The sequence below is a fragment of the Melanostigma gelatinosum genome (genome assembly GCF_949748355.1).
Source record: "Melanostigma gelatinosum genome assembly, chromosome: 9".
Lineage (NCBI taxonomy): Eukaryota > Metazoa > Chordata > Actinopteri > Perciformes > Zoarcidae > Melanostigma > Melanostigma gelatinosum.
Window position 1 is genome coordinate 23,304,091 of NC_136642.1, and position 21,923 is coordinate 23,326,013.

The 21,923-nt window shown below is 48.1% G+C and overlaps 1 protein-coding gene across 3 annotated transcripts in view; it reads left to right on the top strand.

Moving 5' to 3' along the window:
• gask1a (golgi associated kinase 1A) overlaps positions 1-21,923 on the top strand; it is a 51,119-nt gene that overhangs the window by 15,751 nt on the left and 13,445 nt on the right. The window contains exons 2-3 of one of the 3 annotated variants that reach the window (XM_079275439.1): positions 13,949-15,049; positions 16,066-16,497. In XM_079275439.1, coding sequence (XP_079131565.1) covers positions 13,949-15,049; positions 16,066-16,497 — 1,533 coding nt within the window. Of the gene's footprint in view, positions 1-13,890; positions 15,050-16,065; positions 16,498-21,923 lie in introns of those variants that run through there. The other 2 variants (XM_079275440.1, XM_079275441.1) reach the window with 2 other exon arrangements.

Consider the following 21,923-nt stretch of genomic DNA (forward strand, 5'->3'; position numbering starts at 1 on the left):
CCAGCTCCCCGACGCCCTCGTTAAACAGACTCTAACATTACCTCTCTGCTTTTCTGTCTCTGACCTCAGTTTTCTCTGCTATGCAAATGTTACAGAATGGATTCTAAAACATTTAAATGTATGTTCGAATGAGTGTAATACTTTGCGTCTACGATACATTTAAATCAAAAGTTGATGCGATTTCACCAAAAAGCAGTTTGACCTTCAGTAGTCGGTGTTGGAATGTAAGTTGGATATCAGTAAAACTATTTTCAAACATCCTTAAGCAGTAGGGTTAGGGTATTAAAAAGTATCAACACATTCATAACACATTACATTACATACTATATTACTCTGACCTGAGTGTCGTAAACCTGCATTGTTCCTCATAGCCAGCAGGGGGCGACTCCTCTGGTTGTATAGAAGTCTATGAGAAAATGACTCTACTTCTCTCTTGATTTATTCCCTCAGTAAACATTGTAAACATGAGTTTATGGTCTCAATCTCTAGTTTCAAGTCTTCTTCAATACAGCATGATGTTCATTTAGTAAATGATGGTCCATTTAGAGTCAAACAGACCATGAAGAGGAGTATGCTTTAGGGCGGGGCTTACTGTGATTGACAGGTCGCTGCCACGGCGCTGTTATCCGTGCTTTCGTCTTTGAGCTTTCAGCCTTTCACAGTATGTTTTCAGTTCATGAAAGTCAATTGCAACATTTTGCTCACGAGGAATGTTTTATTTATTATTTGTTTGTAATGAGCTCCATCCTCCCGTGTCCCTTCTGGTTGCAAAAAATAAAGATGGAGACACTTCTAACGGCCCAAAACCAAGATGGCAACGGCCAAAATGCTGAACTCGAGGCTACCCACAAACCAAAGGGTGGCGTCACGGTGACTATGTCCACTTCTTACATACAGTGTAACCATTCGGCTGCCGAGGTTCTCCTGCCTTCAACCCGTTCACATTCCCAAGGGGTCTCCACTCCCAACAGCCCTTGTCGGAGAGATGGTTGTTTGTCCTGCCTCTTTAAATAGGCCAATAAAAAGTCTCATATATGAGATGGTGTAAAGAGATGGTGTTCCTCCTTTTTCTCCCGGGGCTAGCTAGCTACCTGCAGCACCTGTTGCATGTCTCAACCCAATGCTGCATACCTCAACCTGCAGCCCTCAGCTGGGAGAGAAGGAAAGGAGGGATGATAACAGAGACGGGAAAGACAGAGCTGTAAGACAGATGTCGGAGCACGCAGGAGGTCATCAGGGGAAGATGTGACCATATGTATATACGATATGTCTGTGTGTGTGTGTGTGTGTGTGTATGGAGGGGTTGAGCTGTTATCAAAGCTGCACAGTGGAGCCAGACAAAGAGGGAGGAACAAATACTGTCAGGAAGAAAAAGAACTTCGAGAGATAGCAAGTGGAAAATGTCTTTAGCTTGCCAGTAATAGTGTCATTTTTCATTTTGAAGGAACAGAGAAAAATGTTCAAATAACTTCAACTCTGTAACCTTGTGTGTTTAAAAGCAACTGAAAGCCCTTTTTGTGTGTGTGTGTGTGTGTGTGTGTGTGTGTGTGTGTGACAGAGTCTGAACAGCCAACCTCCTCTCCTCCGCTGCGTCCACGACATCTCCGTGTTGACCCAGGGCCCCGGCTGCATGCGCGTGTTAACTGCAGAGAGGTGTTGAAGGCGACGGGGGGCGGGGGGATCAACAACACAGTCTCACGCTGACACGTTCATGCCGAGCAACAACCGAGCCGCACACGCTCGGACGCGATGCTCAGCCGAAAGAAGCGAGGGAGACGTAAAAGGAGGGACGGCACGCCGCTGGGAGAAAAACCAGTGAAGCGCCAACGAGTTAATGTGTGGTGACCCGTGTGTTTGTTTCCGTGATAATGGTGGCGGTTTCCTCATGTCAGGTCTCAGCAAGGGCCAATTTGTTTCTATTAACATGTTGGATCTTGGTGAGAGTTGTGGCAGCAGCTTTAATTAAAGGGGACGTTTTCAGGTTCATGCTGGTATTTTGGGTTTCTACTGGAAAATGTTTACATGCTTTAATGTTCACAAAACACGGTATTTTTCTCATACTCTGCCTGCATGTACTGTATGCACCGTCAGTCTGAAACGCTTCTTTTTAAGTGTCTCAGGCCCCCTCCAGAGAAAGCCCAGTCTGAGGCCCCCTCCAGAGAAAGCCAAGTCTGAGGCCCCCTCCAGAGAAAGCCAAGTCTAAGGCCCCCTCCAGAGAAAGCCCAGTCTGAGGCCCCCTCCAGAGAAAGCCAAGTCTGAGGCCCCCTCCAGAGAAAGCCAAGTCTGAGGCCCCCTCCAGAGAAAGCCCAGTCTAAGACCCCCTCCAGAGAAAGCCCAGTCTAAGACCCCCTCCAGAGAAAGCCAAGTCTGAGGCCCCCTCCAGAGAAAGCCAAGTCTAAGGCCCCCTCCAGAGAAAGCCAAGTCTGAGGCCCCCTCCAGAGAAAGCCCAGTCTAAGACCCCCTCCAGAGAAAGCCAAGTCTGAGGCCCCCTCCAGAGAAAGCCCAGTCTAAGACCCCCTCCAGAGAAAGCCCAGTCTGAGACCCCCTCCAGAGAAAGCCAAGTCTGAGGCCCCCTCCAGAGAAAGCCCAGTCTAAGACCCCCTCCAGAGAAAGCCCAGTCTAAGGCCCCCTCCAGAGAAAGCCAAGTCTAAGGCCCCCTCCAGAGAAAGCCCAGTCTGAGGCCCCCTCCAGAGAAAGCCAAGTCTGAGGCCCCCTCCAGAGAAAGCCAAGTCTGAGGCCCCCTCCAGAGAAAGCCCAGTCTAAGACCCCCTCCAGAGAAAGCCCAGTCTAAGACCCCCTCCAGAGAAAGCCAAGTCTGAGGCCCCCTCCAGAGAAAGCCAAGTCTAAGGCCCCCTCCAGAGAAAGCCAAGTCTGAGGCCCCCTCCAGAGAAAGCCCAGTCTAAGACCCCCTCCAGAGAAAGCCAAGTCTGAGGCCCCCTCCAGAGAAAGCCCAGTCTAAGACCCCCTCCAGAGAAAGCCCAGTCTGAGACCCCCTCCAGAGAAAGCCAAGTCTGAGGCCCCCTCCAGAGAAAGCCCAGTCTAAGACCCCCTCCAGAGAAAGCCCAGTCTAAGACCCCCTCCAGAGAAAGCCAAGTCTGAGGCCCCCTCCAGAGAAAGCCCAGTCTAAGACCCCCTCCAGAGAAAGCCCAGTCTGAGACCCCCTCCAGAGAAAGCCAAGTCTGAGGCCCCCTCCAGAGAAAGCCCAGTCTAAGACCCCCTCCAGAGAAAGCCAAGTCTGAGGCCCCCTCCAGAGAAAGCCAAGTCTGAGGCCCCCTCCAGAGAAAGCCAAGTCTGAGGCCCCCTCCAGAGAAAGCCCAGTCTAAGACCCCCTCCAGAGAAAGCCCAGTCTAAGACCCCCTCCAGAGAAAGCCAAGTCTGAGGCCCCCTCCAGAGAAAGTCCAGTCTAAGGCCCCCTCCAGAGAAAGCCAAGTCTGAGGCCCCCTCCAGAGAAAGCCAAGTCTAAGGCCCCCTCCAGAGAAAGTCCAGTCTAAGGCCCCCTCCAGAGAAAGCCAAGTCTGAGGCCCCCTCCAGAGAAAGCCAAGTCTGAGGCCCCCTCCAGAGAAAGCCAAGTCTGAGGCCCCCTCCAGAGAAAGCCAAGTCTGAGGCCCCCTCCAGAGAAAGCCAAGTCTGAGTCCCCCTCCAGAGAAAGCCAAGTCTGAGACCCCCTCCAGAGAAGCCAAGTCTGAGGCCCCCTCCAGAGAAAGCCAAGTCTGAGACCCCCTCCAGAGAAAGCCAAGTCTGAGGCCCCCTCCAGAGAAAGCCAAGTCTGAGGCCCCCTCCAGAGAAAGCCAAGTCTAAGGCCCCCTCCAGAGAAAGTCCAGTCGAAGGCCCCCTCCAGAGAAAGCCAAGTCTGAGTCCCCCTCCAGAGAAAGCCAAGTCTGAGACCCCCTCCAGAGAAGCCAAGTCTGAGGCCCCCTCCAGAGAAAGCCAAGTCTGAGACCCCCTCCAGAGAAAGCCAAGTCTGAGGCCCCCTCCAGAGAAAGCCAAGTCTGAGGCCCCCTCCAGAGAAAGCCAAGTCTGAGGCCCCCTCCAGAGAAAGCCAAGTCTGAGGCCCCCTCCAGAGAAAGCCAAGTCTGAGGCCCCCTCCAGAGAAAGCCAAGTCTGAGTCCCCCTCCAGAGAAAGCCAAGTCTGAGACCCCCTCCAGAGAAAGCCAAGTCTGAGGCCCCCTCCAGAGAAAGCCAAGTCTGAGACCCCCTCCAGAGAAAGCCAAGTCTGAGGCCCCCTCCAGAGAAAGCCAAGTCTGAGGCCCCCTCCAGAGAAAGCCCAGTCTGAGGCCCCCTCCAGAGAAAGCCAAGTCTGAGGCCCCCTCCAGAGAAAGCCAAGTCTGAGGCCCCCTCCAGAGAAAGCCAAGTCTGAGGCCCCCTCCAGAGAAAGCCAAGTCTGAGACCCCCTCCAGAGAAAGCCAAGTCTGAGACCCCCTCCAGAGAAAGCCAAGTCTGAGACCCCCTCCAGAGAAAGCCAAGTCTGAGGCCCCCTCCAGAGAAAGCCCAGTCTGAGGCCCCCTCCAGAGAAAGCCAAGTCTGAGACCCCCTCCAGAGAAAGCCAAGTCTGAGGCCCCCTCCAGAGAAAGCCCAGTCTGAGGCCCCCTCCAGAGAAAGCCAAGTCTGAGACCCCCTCCAGAGAAAGCCAAGTCTGAGGCCCCCTCCAGAGAAAGCCAAGTCTGAGACCCCCTCCAGAGAAAGCCAAGTCTGAGACCCCCTCCAGAGAAAGCCAAGTCTGAGACCCCCTCCAGAGAAAGCCAAGTCTGAGGCCCCCTCCAGAGAAAGCCAAGTCTGAGACCCCCTCCAGAGAAAGCCAAGTCTGAGACCCCCTCCAGAGAAAGCCAAGTCTGAGACCCCCTCCAGAGAAAGCCAAGTCTGAGACCCCCTCCAGAGAAAGCCCAGTCTGAGGCCCCCTCCAGAGAAAGCCAAGTCTGAGACCCCCTCCAGAGAAAGCCAAGTCTGAGACCCCCTCCAGAGAAAGCCCAGTCCGCTCTGCACTTTTATTGTGAGTATCGCCACAATATCACAGCGCTTCGTGGCATGTGCCACGAAGCGCTGTGATATGCAGCCGCTCACACCACATCTGCCTCTCTCTCCTCTGTGTTCACTCCAAAGATAATACGAGCAAGTTTGCTTGAACATTAGTGGAGACAGTTCTGTCCTCCCAGAAAATTGGTCGGGAATGTCTATAAGACGACCTACGCCCTTTCTGTTTGACTGTCATCAACCTTCAGATAGTCCAATAACTGTATAACAATAATAACAGAACAAAAAACACAAATCACCACCTTTGAGAAGCATTTGTTTTGCTCGAAGCAATGAATCGAGATAGCTGCCGATTAATTTTCTGTCCACCGACCAACAATCGACTCATCGATCTTACATCTCAACGATGAAGGCAGATTCAAGCAGCAGTGAGGCAGAGGCGGGCGCGCGTGCAGATCTGCTGTGAAACCCTGCGGCGGGAAGTAAATGAATGGATGAGAAGCCTCTCGGAGGTCAGCAGAGGCTGCCGACCCTCCTCCACGATGATCCCTCTCATTCAGTGTAATGCTCCAAAGCCCCGCACTAAAGGCAGCAGTGATTCAGTCACGTCCAATTGCTCCGCGCAGCACCTTTGATCGATCGCGGGCCGATTAGTATTCATTGTGATGCCTCGGACAAAGCGGTGCTAGCAGACTTCCGCCTTGTGCCATCCTTCGCTGCAGCGTATATTAAAACGCAGTTAAATATATATACTTGACAGTGACACAGATTGGGCACGTATAAGACTATGCGTGTCAGGCTCTCTCGGTGATTGAGCTGCCAGCTTAGGTAGCCTCCCGGTCCAGAGGAGGAATAATGGGATCCTTTCACAGGTGGAAGGATCTGGGAATGTAGTTAAGATGGGGAAGATGTCTCAAGGGCCCGAAACATTCCTCCTCTCGGCATTCGCCTGAATGGGGGAGGACAGAGAAGGTGAGGGGGGGGGGGGGCAGTGAGTTATCTGGGTCATCCTGGTGGGAAAATAAGAACTTTTCACCGATGTGGCTTTTACTCATACGTGGCTTTCACATAGTGCTCTGTTTCAGGGCCGCTCGTGTCGTTTTGGCACCGTTCCAAGTCATCGGAATGAAAGGAAGCTTCCTTGTGAGGGCTGGCCGCTCTACGCCTCTTCTGTTGCTGTTTATCTTTCCACTGAACGTGAAGCGAGGGTGTAAGAAATTTGAGTAAAAAACTGTAGTTAGTAGATATAATAAAAGTGTTTAATAATTCATAATTAATAATTCATAGTTAGTCATAATCATAAGGGTTTCGAGGATGCATAATTAAGATAAACAAACATGCAGAAGCATGAAACTTCTGCCAAGTTGCAAAAGTATAACTTTTATTTTGAAGGATTATTATAGAAGGGTTTAAAACGTAACTGACAGTCATTGAATGTGATATTAAACTCAGAGCCAGACAAGTGAATACGCTCCTGGAGGATAGCCAATAGGAATCGGGATAAACGGAGGAGGAGGTGTTTCGAACAGATGTGGGAGGATTAATTTAAAAGACTTTTTCCTGGCTCTCTCTCACCTGGAGGCTCCCGGACGACAGACGTGTTTCAACCGGAGGAGCCGAGCGAGGTTTTTTGCAAATGGGGTTTTATTGTTTTAATATGTCATAGGAGTGTACACTCCAATGTATTACTGTAAATGTACTTACATCAGTGGAATTAAATTCCTTATAATTGTAAACCAGTTTTGGTAGCGTTATTGATGCAGCGTGTCGACGGCACAAGCCGGCAGCATGGCTCCGGCCTCCCCTTTGTTATGAGGTAAAAAATACTATCTTAACAAATTTGGCGAACCCCAGATGGGACAGTCTTGCCGGCCTCGCTGTGTGTGCTGACGGCGGCATTAGTCAAGCAGACAATCCTGGGCCCACAATATCGGTAGACAGAGCCGTTTCATGAAATCTGTGAGTTAGCTACTAGGAACCTTAGGGGAATCTCTGCTTGGCTAAGCGCTGCTAACGGCTAACGCTCCGTTGCCGGTGGGTACGTTCCACGAGGGAGGCCATGTTCCACTGAGGTAAGTACGATTTACTGTCTGAAGTATGATGAACTTAAGGGATTAGTCAAGAGTATAAGGATCCTAAGAATTAATTAAAGACGGACAGCGCTGTGTAAGTAAATCACCACATTGGAATCAAACAAGCTGTGGTACGGGCGAAACTGCTTTGCTCATGCTGGGAGCCTCCTTCGGCCCAACATAAGTATTGTTAGGCCTGCAGATAGCTAGTTTAAAGCAGTTATGTAGCGAGGCGAACTGAGATGTTGTGGCTTTGAGAGGCTTAGGTGTGCAAACCTTTGTGGGCTTAGTCCACGAATGTCGGGTCACGTCGCATAAGCTGCTTAGAGAGCTAGGCTAGCGGGAGTTAGCTTCTGAGGCTGTGACTTCAGGAAAGACACACTCGCTAGCTTTGGCTGTGAATATAATTAGTGGATCATGTGGGTGATTCAGAGGGCGTAGAATAAGGGCTTTGGTGAAACTAGACAGACTGGGTGAGTGGTTTGTGGCGTTGGAAGTGAATAACTCGCGTTTCATATACGTAACAGTGAGCTCAGGTCCGGCGGAGCTAAAGCCCGTTAACCGGAGGTTTAAGGGTTAATAATAACAATAATACGTGTGACTAGTCTGTGTTTTAGCAGCGTGGAAATACGTTTAAAATGATGACTAAATAAGTCCAATAATACGTGTGACTAGTCTGTGTTTTAGCAGCGTGGAAATACGTTTAAAATGATTGATATTGCATGACCGCGCTGTGGGGAGCTAACGCTAGCTACGTGTAGCTCCGGCGTTGCGGCACTCTGTATGTAAAATAAGTGCTTATAAAATAAAATAACGGCTGGATTGAGAGAGGAGACAGAAGGCGTATGAGTGGAATTAAAGTGTGGGATTTTGGTGATACTTGTGTGTGCGTACGCTTTATCAGAAGCTCCGTTTTTTCGTTAGCATTGCGGATAGCATATCTGTAAAAAAAAGCCGGTTTCATGACAACTTCCGGTTTGGCGCAGAACAACTTCCGGTTCGGCGCAGACGGCAAGGCAAGTTTATTTGTATAGCACATTTCAAGGTGCTTCACATAAAACCATTGGAGGCATCAAAACATAAGGCAAAAGAAAAGGAGATTTAAAAACAATTAAACAGAAGAAGGAGTAACTGCAGGCAACCGTAAAGAAGTGTTTAGAATCTGAATTTTTCAGAGATTCATTGTCTAAGAGCTGTGAGCTTATATCCTGACCTTAGTTTTAATTAAGCATTATAACTTTAGTCGTTGACTTTGGTTTTAGTTCAGCATTTTAACAAAGATTAATGGTTTCAGTTGTGTTTCGTCAATTCTTGAACTTAATTGTGACTCATTGTGCAGACCAGAGTGTAAGTGTAGTTCAACAGTTTGACTTACATTGGTATTTCTGATTGAATATCTTTGAACACAGTTATTGATTTTTAAAGTTGAATTTAATATTTAATTGATTAATTATTCATTGTTTTTTAATTTCATTTTACTTCCAATTTTAAACCTTTCGAATTCTGATTTGGAACTGGATTGTGATTGTGATTCTGATTTAGATGTTGAGTTTGATTTCGGAATTCCAGCTTCAATTTTGGATTCGAGATTCCTTCACATATCCAGTATTGACTAATTTTGGTACATTTACTATTTTACATAGTTCCTAAGAATCAATTTTGACACGGACGGCGCAACATATTTGAGAGATCGTTGACCTCTCTTACACTACAGACGTATGCTAACATTTACTGCTGAACTTTTGGCAGTTCTGTGTTTGTTTTAGTCAAGGTGCGTGGCTGAGTGGGTCCAGATCTGGGAAGTGGAGCAGCGGATCCCAGTTTTGGAGTCAGCGGCCACACGCCATACAGCACAGAGGGTGAGTTGACTTTGATTCAGGTGATGACAAGCATGCACATTTAATACACACATTTGAATACTCCTAGGCTGCATAATGTTTACATTAAAGAAGCAGAGTAAGGAAGTAGGAGCACTGGTAAGAAGACTAAAATGTGAAGTAAGAGAAGTAGAATGCATCAGAAAAGATTTGCAACAGCAGATAGAGGAAAGACGAGCAGAAAGTAAAGAAGACGAGGATATAAAGAGCATGCAGCGGCGGCTGCTGAAACTTCAAATAGCGGCGGCTGACAGAGAAATAAGTAGAAAACATCTGGCCAAGAAACAGATGGCCGTAGCCAAGGCTCAGGCCTCACAACAGCCCCAATATCCAGCTGCACCCCCGACCTCATACCAACCAAATCCAGCAGTACCAGCCCACACAGTGGTGTACTACCAACCTCCACCACATTATAGAGGCAGAGGACGTGCACGAGCATCTAACAGAGGGAGAGGTAACTACAGAGGAGGTTATGAAAGACCTGTAGGTAGAGGGAAGTGCTACGTATGTGGGAGAGAGGGTCATTGGGTAAGAGATTGCCCACATAAAAGGAGAGGAAGACAGATCAGTGCAGCACCACAACATGCTCCGTTCCCACCACAACATCAGCAGCACCTACGACCAGGTCCAGCTGGACCTCCTCCCGTGAGACATCAACAGATGCCCATGCTGTCACCAGGACCATGGGGGGGTTCACTGTATAGCCAAGATACATAGATGGTTGCCATGTGATCCCTTACAGCAGAGATATCGAGGTGAAGGGGGGATATGGTAAGGTGTCAAACATTTATGGTAAGGTGTCAAACATTTTTTGTAGATCCACATTTAGAATCGTTTTCAGTAAAGGTGCTACTCACAAATTTTGAGATTTAATAACGTCATGATAAACCACAACTAGACTTGCTAACTCTAGAAATTGAGAAATATACGGGAGCTCTAACTAACATGAGCCGAGTGTTGTTTTCTCAGGTGACAAACGCAGAAGCAGCAGCTGACGAAAGGAAGCAGGCTGATGTGTCACCAGGCAGTCTGGTGTGGATAAAAGTCCACAAACGCAAGTGGAGTGAACCAAGGTGGACCGGTCCATGGGAGGTAGTATTGGCAACCTCACATGCAGTAAAGGTGAAAGGTAAAACTGGAGCTACTTGACACCACCTCACTCACTGTGCAGCAGCGAAGGTAACGAGTGTGACACTCGCAGAGACAGGAGTGAACATCAGACAGGAAAATTTGTAGCCAAAGACACCTCAAAAGAGGGGTTAGACAGTACTGAAGATGACGTTTCCCCCACAGTTTAAGCGAGGGCGTCCATTAGGAGACTCTAGGGTCAGTGGGTTATGGAAGTCTGTAATTATTTTATTCCTGAGTTCAGTAGCTTCCCTCTTAGTATGTGGAATTAACCACAGACAGGAACCAGATCACATGCATGACTACATCAGGATTCGACATTTAGCCTCAGTAGCTAATCAAACCGATCTTAGACCACGTAGAGAGGCTTCTCTGACGACACTCACCTATGAAAATGTAACTCTCACTCTTATGTTCAAAGAAGGTACAACATCAACGGTCCAGTTCGACTTCTGTGAAGTCGTTTCCGGTCCCAGGTATGAACACATCTACGGGTGGATGTCCAAAACCGTGTGCATCATAACTGACGAGTGTGGGCCTGCCACACATAAGTATGGGAAGCTGTTATCATATTATGCCTGTGATGTGTACAAAGGGGGTGGGTAGATGTAATCCTTAAGACTTACCTAAATTGACTGACTGAGGACTTTACGTAATACAGGGAAAGGCTACTGATAGTCCTGCCCCACAAGGGCTCATTAGGATTATTGTTAAGCCTGTAAAAAGACCAGGTTCGACATACGACTGACGCAGAGAATGAGGTAAGGGGTGGAAACCGGAATGGCAGATGGGAATTTATGGTGGGTACAATATACGGCTTCAAGCCAGTAGTACAGATTGTATTGTGTGTTTAGGATCTAGACCCCTAGCAACACCAGTTCCTTCAAGATTCAGACTCCTAAGTCCTGAATTAGTTGTATTTTAACTCTGTTTACTGATGACACTTTGCCCCTCCAACACACTTGTCAGAGGCTACACTGGCATTACCCACCTGTAGAATATAATACCCCACCTCTGTTCAAGGTTTCAGAGGGTCCATTTGATTGTATAGCCTCAGATACAGCTATGGGGCCCAATGTAGGCAGTATTATTGAAGCAAATTGTAGCAACAGTCACAACGCTAGCGACTATCTATATAACAGTGTGTTAAGACAGACAGCACCTAGAGCTGATTTATGGTGATGGTGTGGAGGAAGAACCATACATCCAATCCTGCCTAAAGATTGGACAGGTGCGTTGGTGCAACTTATATTGTCATTCTATATCTTGCCTGTCACTGATGCAACTTATGGAGAACTCATCTCTCCACGCCCACATGCTAACAGAAGATCCAAAAGAGATGCCGGTGGCCCGAAGGGGGCCTTTGATGACCAAGTGTACATAAGATGTCATAAGACTGCCAAGGGGGGTGTCTAATGACTTTCAAGCCAGAAATCAAATAGCAGCAGATTTAGAATCTGTTTTCTCTCAGAGGGTGATGATTAATAAAAATGTCGATTGGATCAACTACATTTACTATAACCAACAGCGTTTAGTAAACTTCACCAGTGACGCCATATCAGGACTGCATGCACAGCTGGCGAAGACTAGTTTAATGACCTTGCAGAACAGAATGGCATTAGAGATGATTTAGCAGAGAAAAGTGGCGTGTGCCAGATGTTTGGGTCTGCGTGCTGTACTTTCATTCCAAATAACACAGCTCCTGATGGATCGGTGACCAGGGAGCTGGAGGGACTGACAGCACTCAGCCAAGAGCTAGCAGACAACTCTGGTGTCACTGATCCGTTCACCGACTGGTTGGGAAGTATGCTTGGCCTGTGAAAACATACATTTTTGGCAAGCGTAATTATTCTGTGTGCTGTCATCATAGACCGCCTAGTTGTCTGTGGATGGGGGTTCCCGTGCATCCGTGGACCTCTACAGGGGTTTATTGTTTCACCGATGAGCCAGACACCAGTCCAGGCAACCAGTTATGTGACGAGGATGAGGACGAATTGGAGCTTCTGATGGCCACAGTCTAGATGAGGCCACCAGAGGGACTTCACAAGCGGTTCCTGACCATCCTCTCGGAGATCCTGAAGGACCTGATAAAGGCCCAGATGGACTTCTAACACATCCGGTGAGATATTGGAAATTTGGGAAATAGACTGATTGTTCTGGATGAGTAATTTGAGATTTTATTTTAATTAATGGGTTATAATGGGATTTTAGGGTGTAAAGATTAAGAAATGTAATTTTGACAGGTGTAAAAGAACAGTCAAGGCTTCTCAGTATGTGTTCTCTAGCCTACAGGCTGTATCCTGATCCTGCCAGCCCCAAGACGTGGAAGGCAGTGACTTCCAACGCACTCTATCTTGAAACGAACTGAACAGAAATACTTGAAATGATATCTGTGTGCATGCATTCTTTGCCTCGGTTTAGATAGATAGGGAGCCTTTCCCTGGATTGAGTAGGGGGGAGGTCTCCAGGGACATTTGCATAACTAACTACATTTGAGTAGCTAACTCACAGTGAACTGTGAGTTAGGGGGGAATTGTAAGAAATTTGAGTAAAAAACTGTAGTTAGTAGATATAATAAAAGTGTTTAATAATTCATAATTAATAATTCATAGTTAGTCATAATCATAAGGGTTTCGAGGATGCATAATTAAGATAAACAAACATGCAGAAGCATGAAACTTCTGCCAAGTTGCAAAAGTATAACTTTTATTTTGAAGGATTATTATAGAAGGGTTTAAAACGTAACTGACAGTCATTGAATGTGATATTAAACTCAGAGCCAGACAAGTGAATACGCTCCTGGAGGATAGCCAATAGGAATCGGGATAAACGGAGGAGGAGGTGTTTCGAACAGATGTGGGAGGATTAATTTAAAAGACTTTTTCCTGGCTCTCTCTCACCTGGAGGCTCCCGGACGACAGACGTGTTTCAACCGGAGGAGCCGAGCGAGGTTTTTTGCAAATGGGGTTTTATTGTTTTAATATGTCATAGGAGTGTACACTCCAATGTATTACTGTAAATGTACTTACATCAGTGGAATTAAATTCCTTATAATTGTAAACCAGTTTTGGTAGCGTTATTGATGCAGCGTGTCGACGGCACAAGCCGGCAGCATGGCTCCGGCCTCCCCTTTGTTATGAGGTAAAAAATACTATCTTAACAAGGGCCACCCTGTCTGCAGGGGAGCCGCCGGCCTTCCTCTGACAATTTGATGGGTGGTGTCTGTTCACGACAAGCGTCGCCAGAGACGCACAAACACAAACCCTGGAACACCCCGACAATACATCTCAGCGTTGGCTTCATTCTTTGGTCTCACGGTGCTGTAATTGTTTGCCGCATCTGTTGGAAGGACTACACAGCCTGACTCCACAGTAAATAAAGGGCCGGCGTTTTCAATTTCTGAAGCAAAAATCACTTTCATACAGCCTCCGGTGAGTGTACAGTAAGCAATATTAAGGTTGGTGACAGGCTTCTTTTTTTCTCCTCTTGCTCCTGCAGCACTGAATTACGAGCACGCCACAATCGCATTGGTCTCAGCCGGATGAGTTCAATTGTGCCGCGAGCTACTGGAAACACAGAGCCGGCCGACACGCGCTTTGTATTTCTGTCGCTCCCGTATTCAGACTTGCTCCCACTTTGCCACCAAATCCCTGATTTCCAAACTTTGACAGAGCAGAATAATGCCACACAGCACAGTTTATTTTTATTCTATTCTCCCATCGCTCACTTGCCTCCCACATGCCTTCCAGCCAAGAGATCTCAGTGCTGCCTCGGGTTAGTTAACCCCACAGGAATCTGAGCGTTCCCATTCTGTTTAGCAGCAAATGCTATGTTTGCAATTTATGGTACCACTCCATCATGATCACCCTCTAACTTGTTCTCTCTTTGTTTTCTTCCTCCCAGGCCTGGCGAGCGTGGTCAAAACTCTGCTGCAGTCAAAAATGGCTGCTCCTCCTCTCCCCCCTCGTCCTCCTCTTCCTTGCCATCTCCGTGATGACGACGACTCTCCCCCTCCCCTTTCACGACGTCGACTGGCGGTCCTCAAGAGCCCTGAGCTCCGCCGGGCAGTTCCGGCCCAGGAGCGGAGTCGTGGAGCCCCCTTCGGCCGCCGCCGCCTTCCAACGGCCGCTCGCTCACGTCCACAGCGGGGCCTGGAAATCTGGAGCTCGGGGAGAGACGTCTAAAGGTTCGGTGCCACCAGAAGCTCTCGGGGAAGCTGCTGGCAATAAGAAAAATGGCATAAAAGAGAGGAGAAATAAACTCAAAAGCAAAGCCATCACCTCCAAAAGAAAGGAGACGGCAGGCGCCATCCAGCACCCAACCAGTCATCAGCGTCCCCGTCTCCCAAAATTTACAGTCAACAACACAGGGCCAAAGCATAGAATCAAGCCAAGCGACACCGCGCAGACCTACATTCATCTTGAAAGTGGCAAATCCACATCAGCACGTATCCCTGCTCCGGCACACGGCCTAATGAATGTCAGACGAGCTGCAGACAGGCAGGCGGACGCACGGGACAGGAATGCGGACACGCGAATACATGGTGGCCCTGCAAGTACAAATCTATCTGAGCATCACCGGGTTGTGGGAAAACACAGACAAGCAGCAAATCCCTTTGGGAAATCTGACAAAGTGGGTCGGGAGCAGCGGGCTGTGAAAAAGCCCTCCAGAGATCTAAAAAAACGCCTTAATCTCTCAGAGGATCACCTCAAAGAGAGGGGGAATCCCGGGTCGTCGGACCGCAGGAAGGCTTTGTCCAAACCGGAGGCGGCCGCGAGGGTAGATGACGGCGGCTGGTGTCGGAGCTTCAGAGACCAGGACTTCCCAGACGCCGACCGCAGGGAGATCAGGATTAGTCCTGATCTCCGGCCTCTCACCTGGCTCAGCCAGGATGACGTCCGGAAGATGGAGCTCCTAGCTGAGGGAGAGGTGATCAGCAAGGCCAGGGTGCCCGCACACGGACAGGTGCTCCGAGTGGCCCTGGATCCTCCTGCACACCAGCAGGTATGCTCATTTTAATTACACGGACGAGAGGTGACTTTTAAATGTCACACAATTTAGATGGTTGTGTCTTTTTCAAACAATTTATCTCCATACCACATACATTGACCATGTGTACTCGGTATCATATAGACCAGACTAAAGGGCCAGTGTAGCATTTTGGGGGATCTATTAGCAGAAATGAAATATACTATTCACATCTATGTTTTCATAAGCGTACAATCAGCTGAAACTAGGATCTTTGTGCGTCTGTTACCGTGTGAGTCCTTCATCTCTAAATAGGGAGCGGGTCCTCTTTATGGAATTCCGCCATGCTACACCGCCATGTTTCTACAGCAGCCCTACGGACAAACCAAACACCTGAAGGCCACCGTAGTTCTCAGAAACGCTTGTGAAACTGCGGGTAGAGCCGCGGAACACAAAACCGTGACACTGCCAGCCGCCGTCTGACTTCCGTTGACCCTAAAGAAGGGTTTTTATAGCAAGGATGGCCTCTGAGCAAGGCGAACCGTGTCACCGTGGAGGAGATTCTCGTAGCATCAAACATATTAGGTTCCTACCAGTGCTGATCACAAACTTTTACAAGACATTACGTAATGTGAGGAAGTTGCTTGTTGCCGACCTTAAAGGATAAGCCGGAAAAAATAAAAATAGATTAGCAACAACTGTTTGTGCGTCCAAAGCCTGACTCATCTTGTTCCCCTGTGTCAGTGAGCCACACTGTTGCACTGGGGGTGACGCTGCGATCGACATGGGCTATGTAGTTCATTATGACTCAATCCCACGTACACCGTCCTGCTGGCAGCAATTAATCTGCCAAACAGCTACCGTGGCGTTAACATTGCAGCTATTTGGCTCCCACGCAAGGTTGAGGGCAGACCAGGTGTTATGAATTGAACAGCTGGCTGAAAAGTTGTATTATTTGATTGAACAATGGTTCATGGCTGTAGCTCTTGGCACTAGATATTGGGTGATAGACTAAATGGAAACCATGATATAACTCTATTTCTCCATGACAGCAGCCTAAGAGGGGTTCCCCTGAGCCTGGACCCGACCACAGAAGTCCAGAAACCCACGGCGAGCGCTGCCAGCAGGGGCACTGCTCGCTGATCAAACGCACCGACGACTGGTTCGAAGTGTTGGCCTTCCACCTGGACAGGGTGCTGGGACTCAACAGGAGTCTCCCTGCGGTGCTGAGGACGTTCCGCAGCGAGATTGTGCCGTACCGATACATCAGCGGCACTCCCCGACCTGTGGTGTGGTGGGATCCAGATATTCAGCACCTCGCCGATAAGGACAACGACCAGAACTCGGTGCCGCTCAGCTGGGCGCAGTACCAGAAGCTGCTGCGGCTCCACTGTGGGAGGGAGGCAGGCCTGAGGTCGGCGCCGTGCGTGGGAGTTCACCACTCAGAGTGGGGGAGACTGGCTCTCTTTGACTTCCTATTGCAGGTAAGACGACTGCTTTTTACAACAAGCTGTGGCCAGAGGCATTGTGTTTTCAGGCTCGTCCGTCCGTCTGGTCCATTCTCGTAGACACGATATCTCAGGAGCGCCGGCAGGGAATTCCTTTAAATTTGGCACAAACGTCCACTTTGGACTTGGATGTTTGAGGTCAAAGGTCAAGGTCACTGTGACACTGACACATGACTGGCAGACTGAGGCACACAACCGCAGGGCGGTAATTCTAGCTTTTTCTCATGCTGCGTCGTCTTCCTGCAGGAGAGAGCCAGAACCACAAACACACACAAGCAACACTCTTTTATTAACAGCAGCGTGTGTTGAGGGGGAAATGAATGTTTTACATCCTCGAGAGGAGTCCGGACTGTGTGAGATGGAGGATCCCTACATGAAACAGGAAAGAGTGTGACACAGGCTGTTTTGTTCATTACAGCATTTACAGTGATGTTCTGTAAAATTGCATCACAGACGTTTTCCAGGCCGTTCACTCAGAGGTCCACGCAACAGCACAGTAGCAGTGCAGCAGGTAAATGTGGCGTTACAGAGTCGATAAAGGCCTGGTCAAACCTCATAGGGAAACAGCAACGTTAATCCCCACAAAGCAAGGGGTGCTTGTTAATCGGTAATGTGGTGACTACATGCAGCGCTAGTTGGTGAGCTAACCCCTGACACGCTAGCCAGACAGGAACTCGCTGGCGCTGGTCAGTCACAATTACTGTCCAACTTAGCTGGGAGACTTTTGACGGACCACTACGACCTGCAAGGCGAGGGTCATGTGACCAAACATGGCAGTTAAGCTAGCGCTGGCGCTGGCGATATCTCCTGGCATGTTGCTGTGCACTGACTACCATAGCTGTGCGGGCTGTTACGACACTCTTCTAATTAACTGCACTGACAGAGTTTTAATGATGTTTTTGATGCGTTTTTATTTGGCACATTTCAGTGATAAAATTGATTATAAAATATAAAATGTGTTATCATCAAAAAAGCACACGGTTGGATAAACCTGTGCTTTGATTTGGTTGGTGGTTTGGAAGAGAAGACACAGACTTAATGGAAATGACTCATGTCTGGTGTCACACACACACACACACGAGATGTCCTCGCCGGCCGAGCCGTTAGATTTAGGGCGTGATGAAAGAATGAGCTTTAACTGTAATTGAGATAAGATGCCATCTGCTCTCACACATCAGAAGCACCAAGCTGTCCGTAAGAGTTACACAAGACAGCAGCAACAGTGCAGCAGTAGATTACTGCGCTGCCGCCACAGTCGGAAGAGCATCTAGTCGTTGTGACCGAACATATCATCAAATGTGTTTAATGGCCTATGCGGGGTTGCGGGGGTGCTCATGTAAAACATTGATTAGAGATAAACCTGAGCTCTCCATTGGACAGGAGATTATGCGCCGTGTGGTTTATTCTGACTTGACTGAATTTTTCCGAGTGTGGATTTCCTTCTTCCTGCTTAATTCCTCTCCTCTGATTACTCTGAGTGCAGTCCGAGCATGCGACTCGGCTCAACACGAATCCGCTAGTCTGATGAGACTATCGATGATCACGGGGCTTTCTACGGTTGCCCTGGTAACCAATAGGTTTGATGTTTTTTTGTCGACCGGTGCGTCATTGCATCCGTCAGTCCAAGTTCATGCACACTTCAGCACACTTTAGGCCTCGCAACCTGTAGTCTAGTGTTTCGCATGTGACACACACAAGCAGCCGCACAGGGTGAGTTACTATGGTTACGGGCATCGGGGTCGCTGGGACATTTTGTCAGTGCTTGACCGAGAGCTTCTGAGTGAGTGCCCGGGACTATTTATAAGCCGAAGGGAAGCTCGACAAAAAGCGTAATGTGTGTGAGGAGTAGTGACTCCTCTTGACTCGAAATAGATACAGGTCTCTTTATGTGTGTCTTTATGTGTGTGTGTGTGTGTGTGTGTGTGTGTGTGTGTGTGTGTGTGTGTGTGTGTGTGTGTGTGTGTGTGTGTGTGTGTGTGTGTGTGTGTGTGTGTGTGTGTGTGTGTGTGTGATCAAAACAAACCTTCAAAGCCTTCACGTACATGGACGGCTCTTTGTTTGGTTGAATGTTGGATGTTCTTACCTCGCTGTTAGTTAGCAGTTAGCTTCTTTTTTTTAAATTTCAGATTGCATGGACTCAGTCGTAGAAGTGAAATGCCGCCCTTTATTTCTTTGCATGTGGCCAGACGTCTCACACTGCCCTGTTTGTGGGTTTTGTGGTGAATTGTGTGCTGGACTACTTCCTTGGCCGGGTGCAGTGACATCTTGCTGTCGCCATGAGGTTGCCGGGGAAACCAGTGAAGACTCCAGAAAGTCACTGGGCCACACAAAGGAACCAGCCGCTATAACCCCACACTCAATTACATTTACACACTTTGGTTTCTGCATGCATTGAAACAAACATTTCTTTCCCCATTCATGTTCCCCAGAGGATAAACCCTTCTGATTTAAACAAGCCCGCATAATTAGAATCAAACTGTACTTCTTGTCCTCTCCGATGGAAATTATTTTGACGTGCGTTCCGTCCAACACTTGGTGGATGGGCATCATCGAAGCTGCTGCCATGTTTGACCATGATCACACTTTTTAAGTGATGTCAGACTATAATCTGAGTCTATCACACACATGCTGAGTGTGCAGCGCTGTGGTCGATCTTCCCCTCGCAGCTGTAGCGTTAGCTGCTGGGTAGCAGTCTGCAGCTGTGTAAAATTTCATTTCTGGAAACCTGCACTGAAATGATCACCTTATCCTCAGTTCCCATATCCTCCCCAGGGCGTCCTCCACTTCCTGTGTGTGTGTGTGTGTGTGTGATACTGAGCGAAGGTATGTCCTTCACGCTGCTCTTCCTGCGCCTTCGGTGTCTGGTTCCCTGCTATCAGAGCCCAGGGAGGTGTTAAGGGAGCAGGTAGGAACAAGTGTTCAGAGGCTCGCTCATCTGCTCTCAGCAGATCAATAGGAGGCTATTAGAGCTGGGCCCTGTTACAGGGATTGACTTCTAGCAGCGAGGGGGGGAGCCTCATGGGTTATTCATATTCAACCCCACACACACACACACACACTGCAGACGGGTGTTAGGAACACATTCCATCTTAGTGTGCGGACAGAACAAAGCAGGACAGAATTACTTCTGCAGGTTGTAAAACAGGTGACTCGGTGCAGTGTGAGCGTGTCGGAGCAAACTCAACACTGAGGAGGCGAAATGTGAAAATAAGAGTGAATTGTTCAACGGCACTCTGCATCTGAGAGACTGAGTCTGACAGAAATACATTCACAGTGTGTTCTCATACATGACAGCGGCACTGACTTCATGTTACTGACAGGCGGCGACCTCCGATTCTGAAAAGTACAGGCAATGCTGAAGTGCCTTAAACTTGCACACTCTGTACTGACCATCAGGGGGCGACTCCTCTGGTTCTATATAAGTCTATGAGAAAATGACTCTACTTCTCTCTTGATTTATTACCTCAGTAAACATTGTAAACATGAGTTTATGGTCTCAATCTCTAGTTTCAAGTCTTCTTCAATACAGCAAAAGCCCCGCCCTAAAGCATACCCTGCTTTAGGGCGGGGCTACACAGTGATTGACAGGTCACTACCAGAGCGGTACACGGCGTCTCTACGTCACTCCTCCACAGTCCAAATATGGTCACTTCCAGTTTACTGGTCGCAAAAGTACAAGATGGCGACAAGATGACGATGAGATGGCGATGGCGAAAATGCCAAACTCGATGCTTCAAAACCGCAGTGGCGACGACTACGTCCACTGATAGTGTACGGTTACTATTCAAAGTCACAGAAATAGAGTTAGCTGTTCAGAGCTGTTCGGTATATTATCATTTAAGACACAACAAAAATCTGCAAATCCTTAACTATCTAAATAAAACCAGATTCAGTTTCTGTCACCTTAATCGTTCCAGTAATAAAATGATCCTTTGGCTTGTTTTGTAACACGATGAACAAAAGGCGTGGTTTCTGTTTGCCATTCATCAGAGAAGACGTTTGGTATCATCGACTCGTCCACTGACACTCATCACCACTGATCACCTCCATTAGCACACATTGGAGCCTCATAGTGATAAGGACGGTAACGTTACTCATCTTATTGTCACATGTTCCATTCTAACCAAACATCATATGCTACCAGGACCAGACCAGACTCTACATGCACCACTGCTCAGCACTGCTGGTACACTACTGCCCGCTCAGCCATTTTCCAGGAAACAATAACGTTACATTGCCTTATTGTTCCTCTCCAGCAAGCGCACACAAACACTAATACACACACAGAGAGCACCCTCAGGCTTGGCATCTTTCTAACAAGCAGCTCAAAGTGGACTTTTGAATACCAAAAACCAGAGCAGTCTCTGTGTACGGGTTAATGAGAGAACACAAAGCCAACTACGTTCGTCTGTCCATACTTGTTTGTTTACATTCTTATTCCTGGAAGTTCAGGTCGCTAGCCCTCCTTCCCGATGACATCGCGCATGTCATGAAAGACGGCAAGCGATGATCGGGGGCGGGGACCAATGCGACGACTGTCATGTCTTTCGGCCAAGTCGCTCTATAAGACTAAATTGCCTACAGTGACCACCATAACAGTATAGTGTAGTCTGACTCGACAAGAGAATCTCCCAGACAATGTAGCGATCATAGAAGTTTATGTTATGACCACAAGTTTCGATTGTTCCAACTTTGTCATTTAGGCAAGGCAGACCAACCCTGTCTCTCACAACACCATGTCTCCTTACAACTAAACATCATTCTCAATTAGGAAACACATTTTCACCACAGAGTACGGTCGCAGTGGTAGCGAATTCCGAATGCTTCGTTGTTGAACTGATAAAACATAATGTGGTGCCATATACTGTATGATCCTCTGAACTTCTCCACCAAAGTTTTTGTGTCCACAGTTGCACCCATGACTTCATTTTGGAACAAAGGCCTGTGGCTGGAATCACACTGGCAGTGATTCTCAGTTGTGTGCTGTAACCAGTTGGCTACCGAGGCGCTCTAACCTTTTCCCTTTTCATCAAAGAACCAGATGCTCTCCAACGCTGGTGTTCCTTGTTTTGTTCTGGTGACTCAACCAGGAGAATATCATGCCGATCCAAGCCGCAGAAGAAGTTGTCCAACTGTGAGGCACATAACATGGTCTGTGGGAAAAATGAAAGGGGACTTCTGCTTCTGCGGCCAGGGATGGCAGAAATAGCTCCTCCCACTTTGCAACTCTTTTCAAACAAGAGGAAACAGGGACTTTGTTGGGGACTATTTGCAGCTTTGGTTCTTTCATGAGCATTGAGGGTAATGAAGGAACATATCGCCCACTGTGTTTCTAATAGTTAGTGGACAAAAATTAAGCTCTATGGCACATAGGAATAACACAACACACACACACACAAACA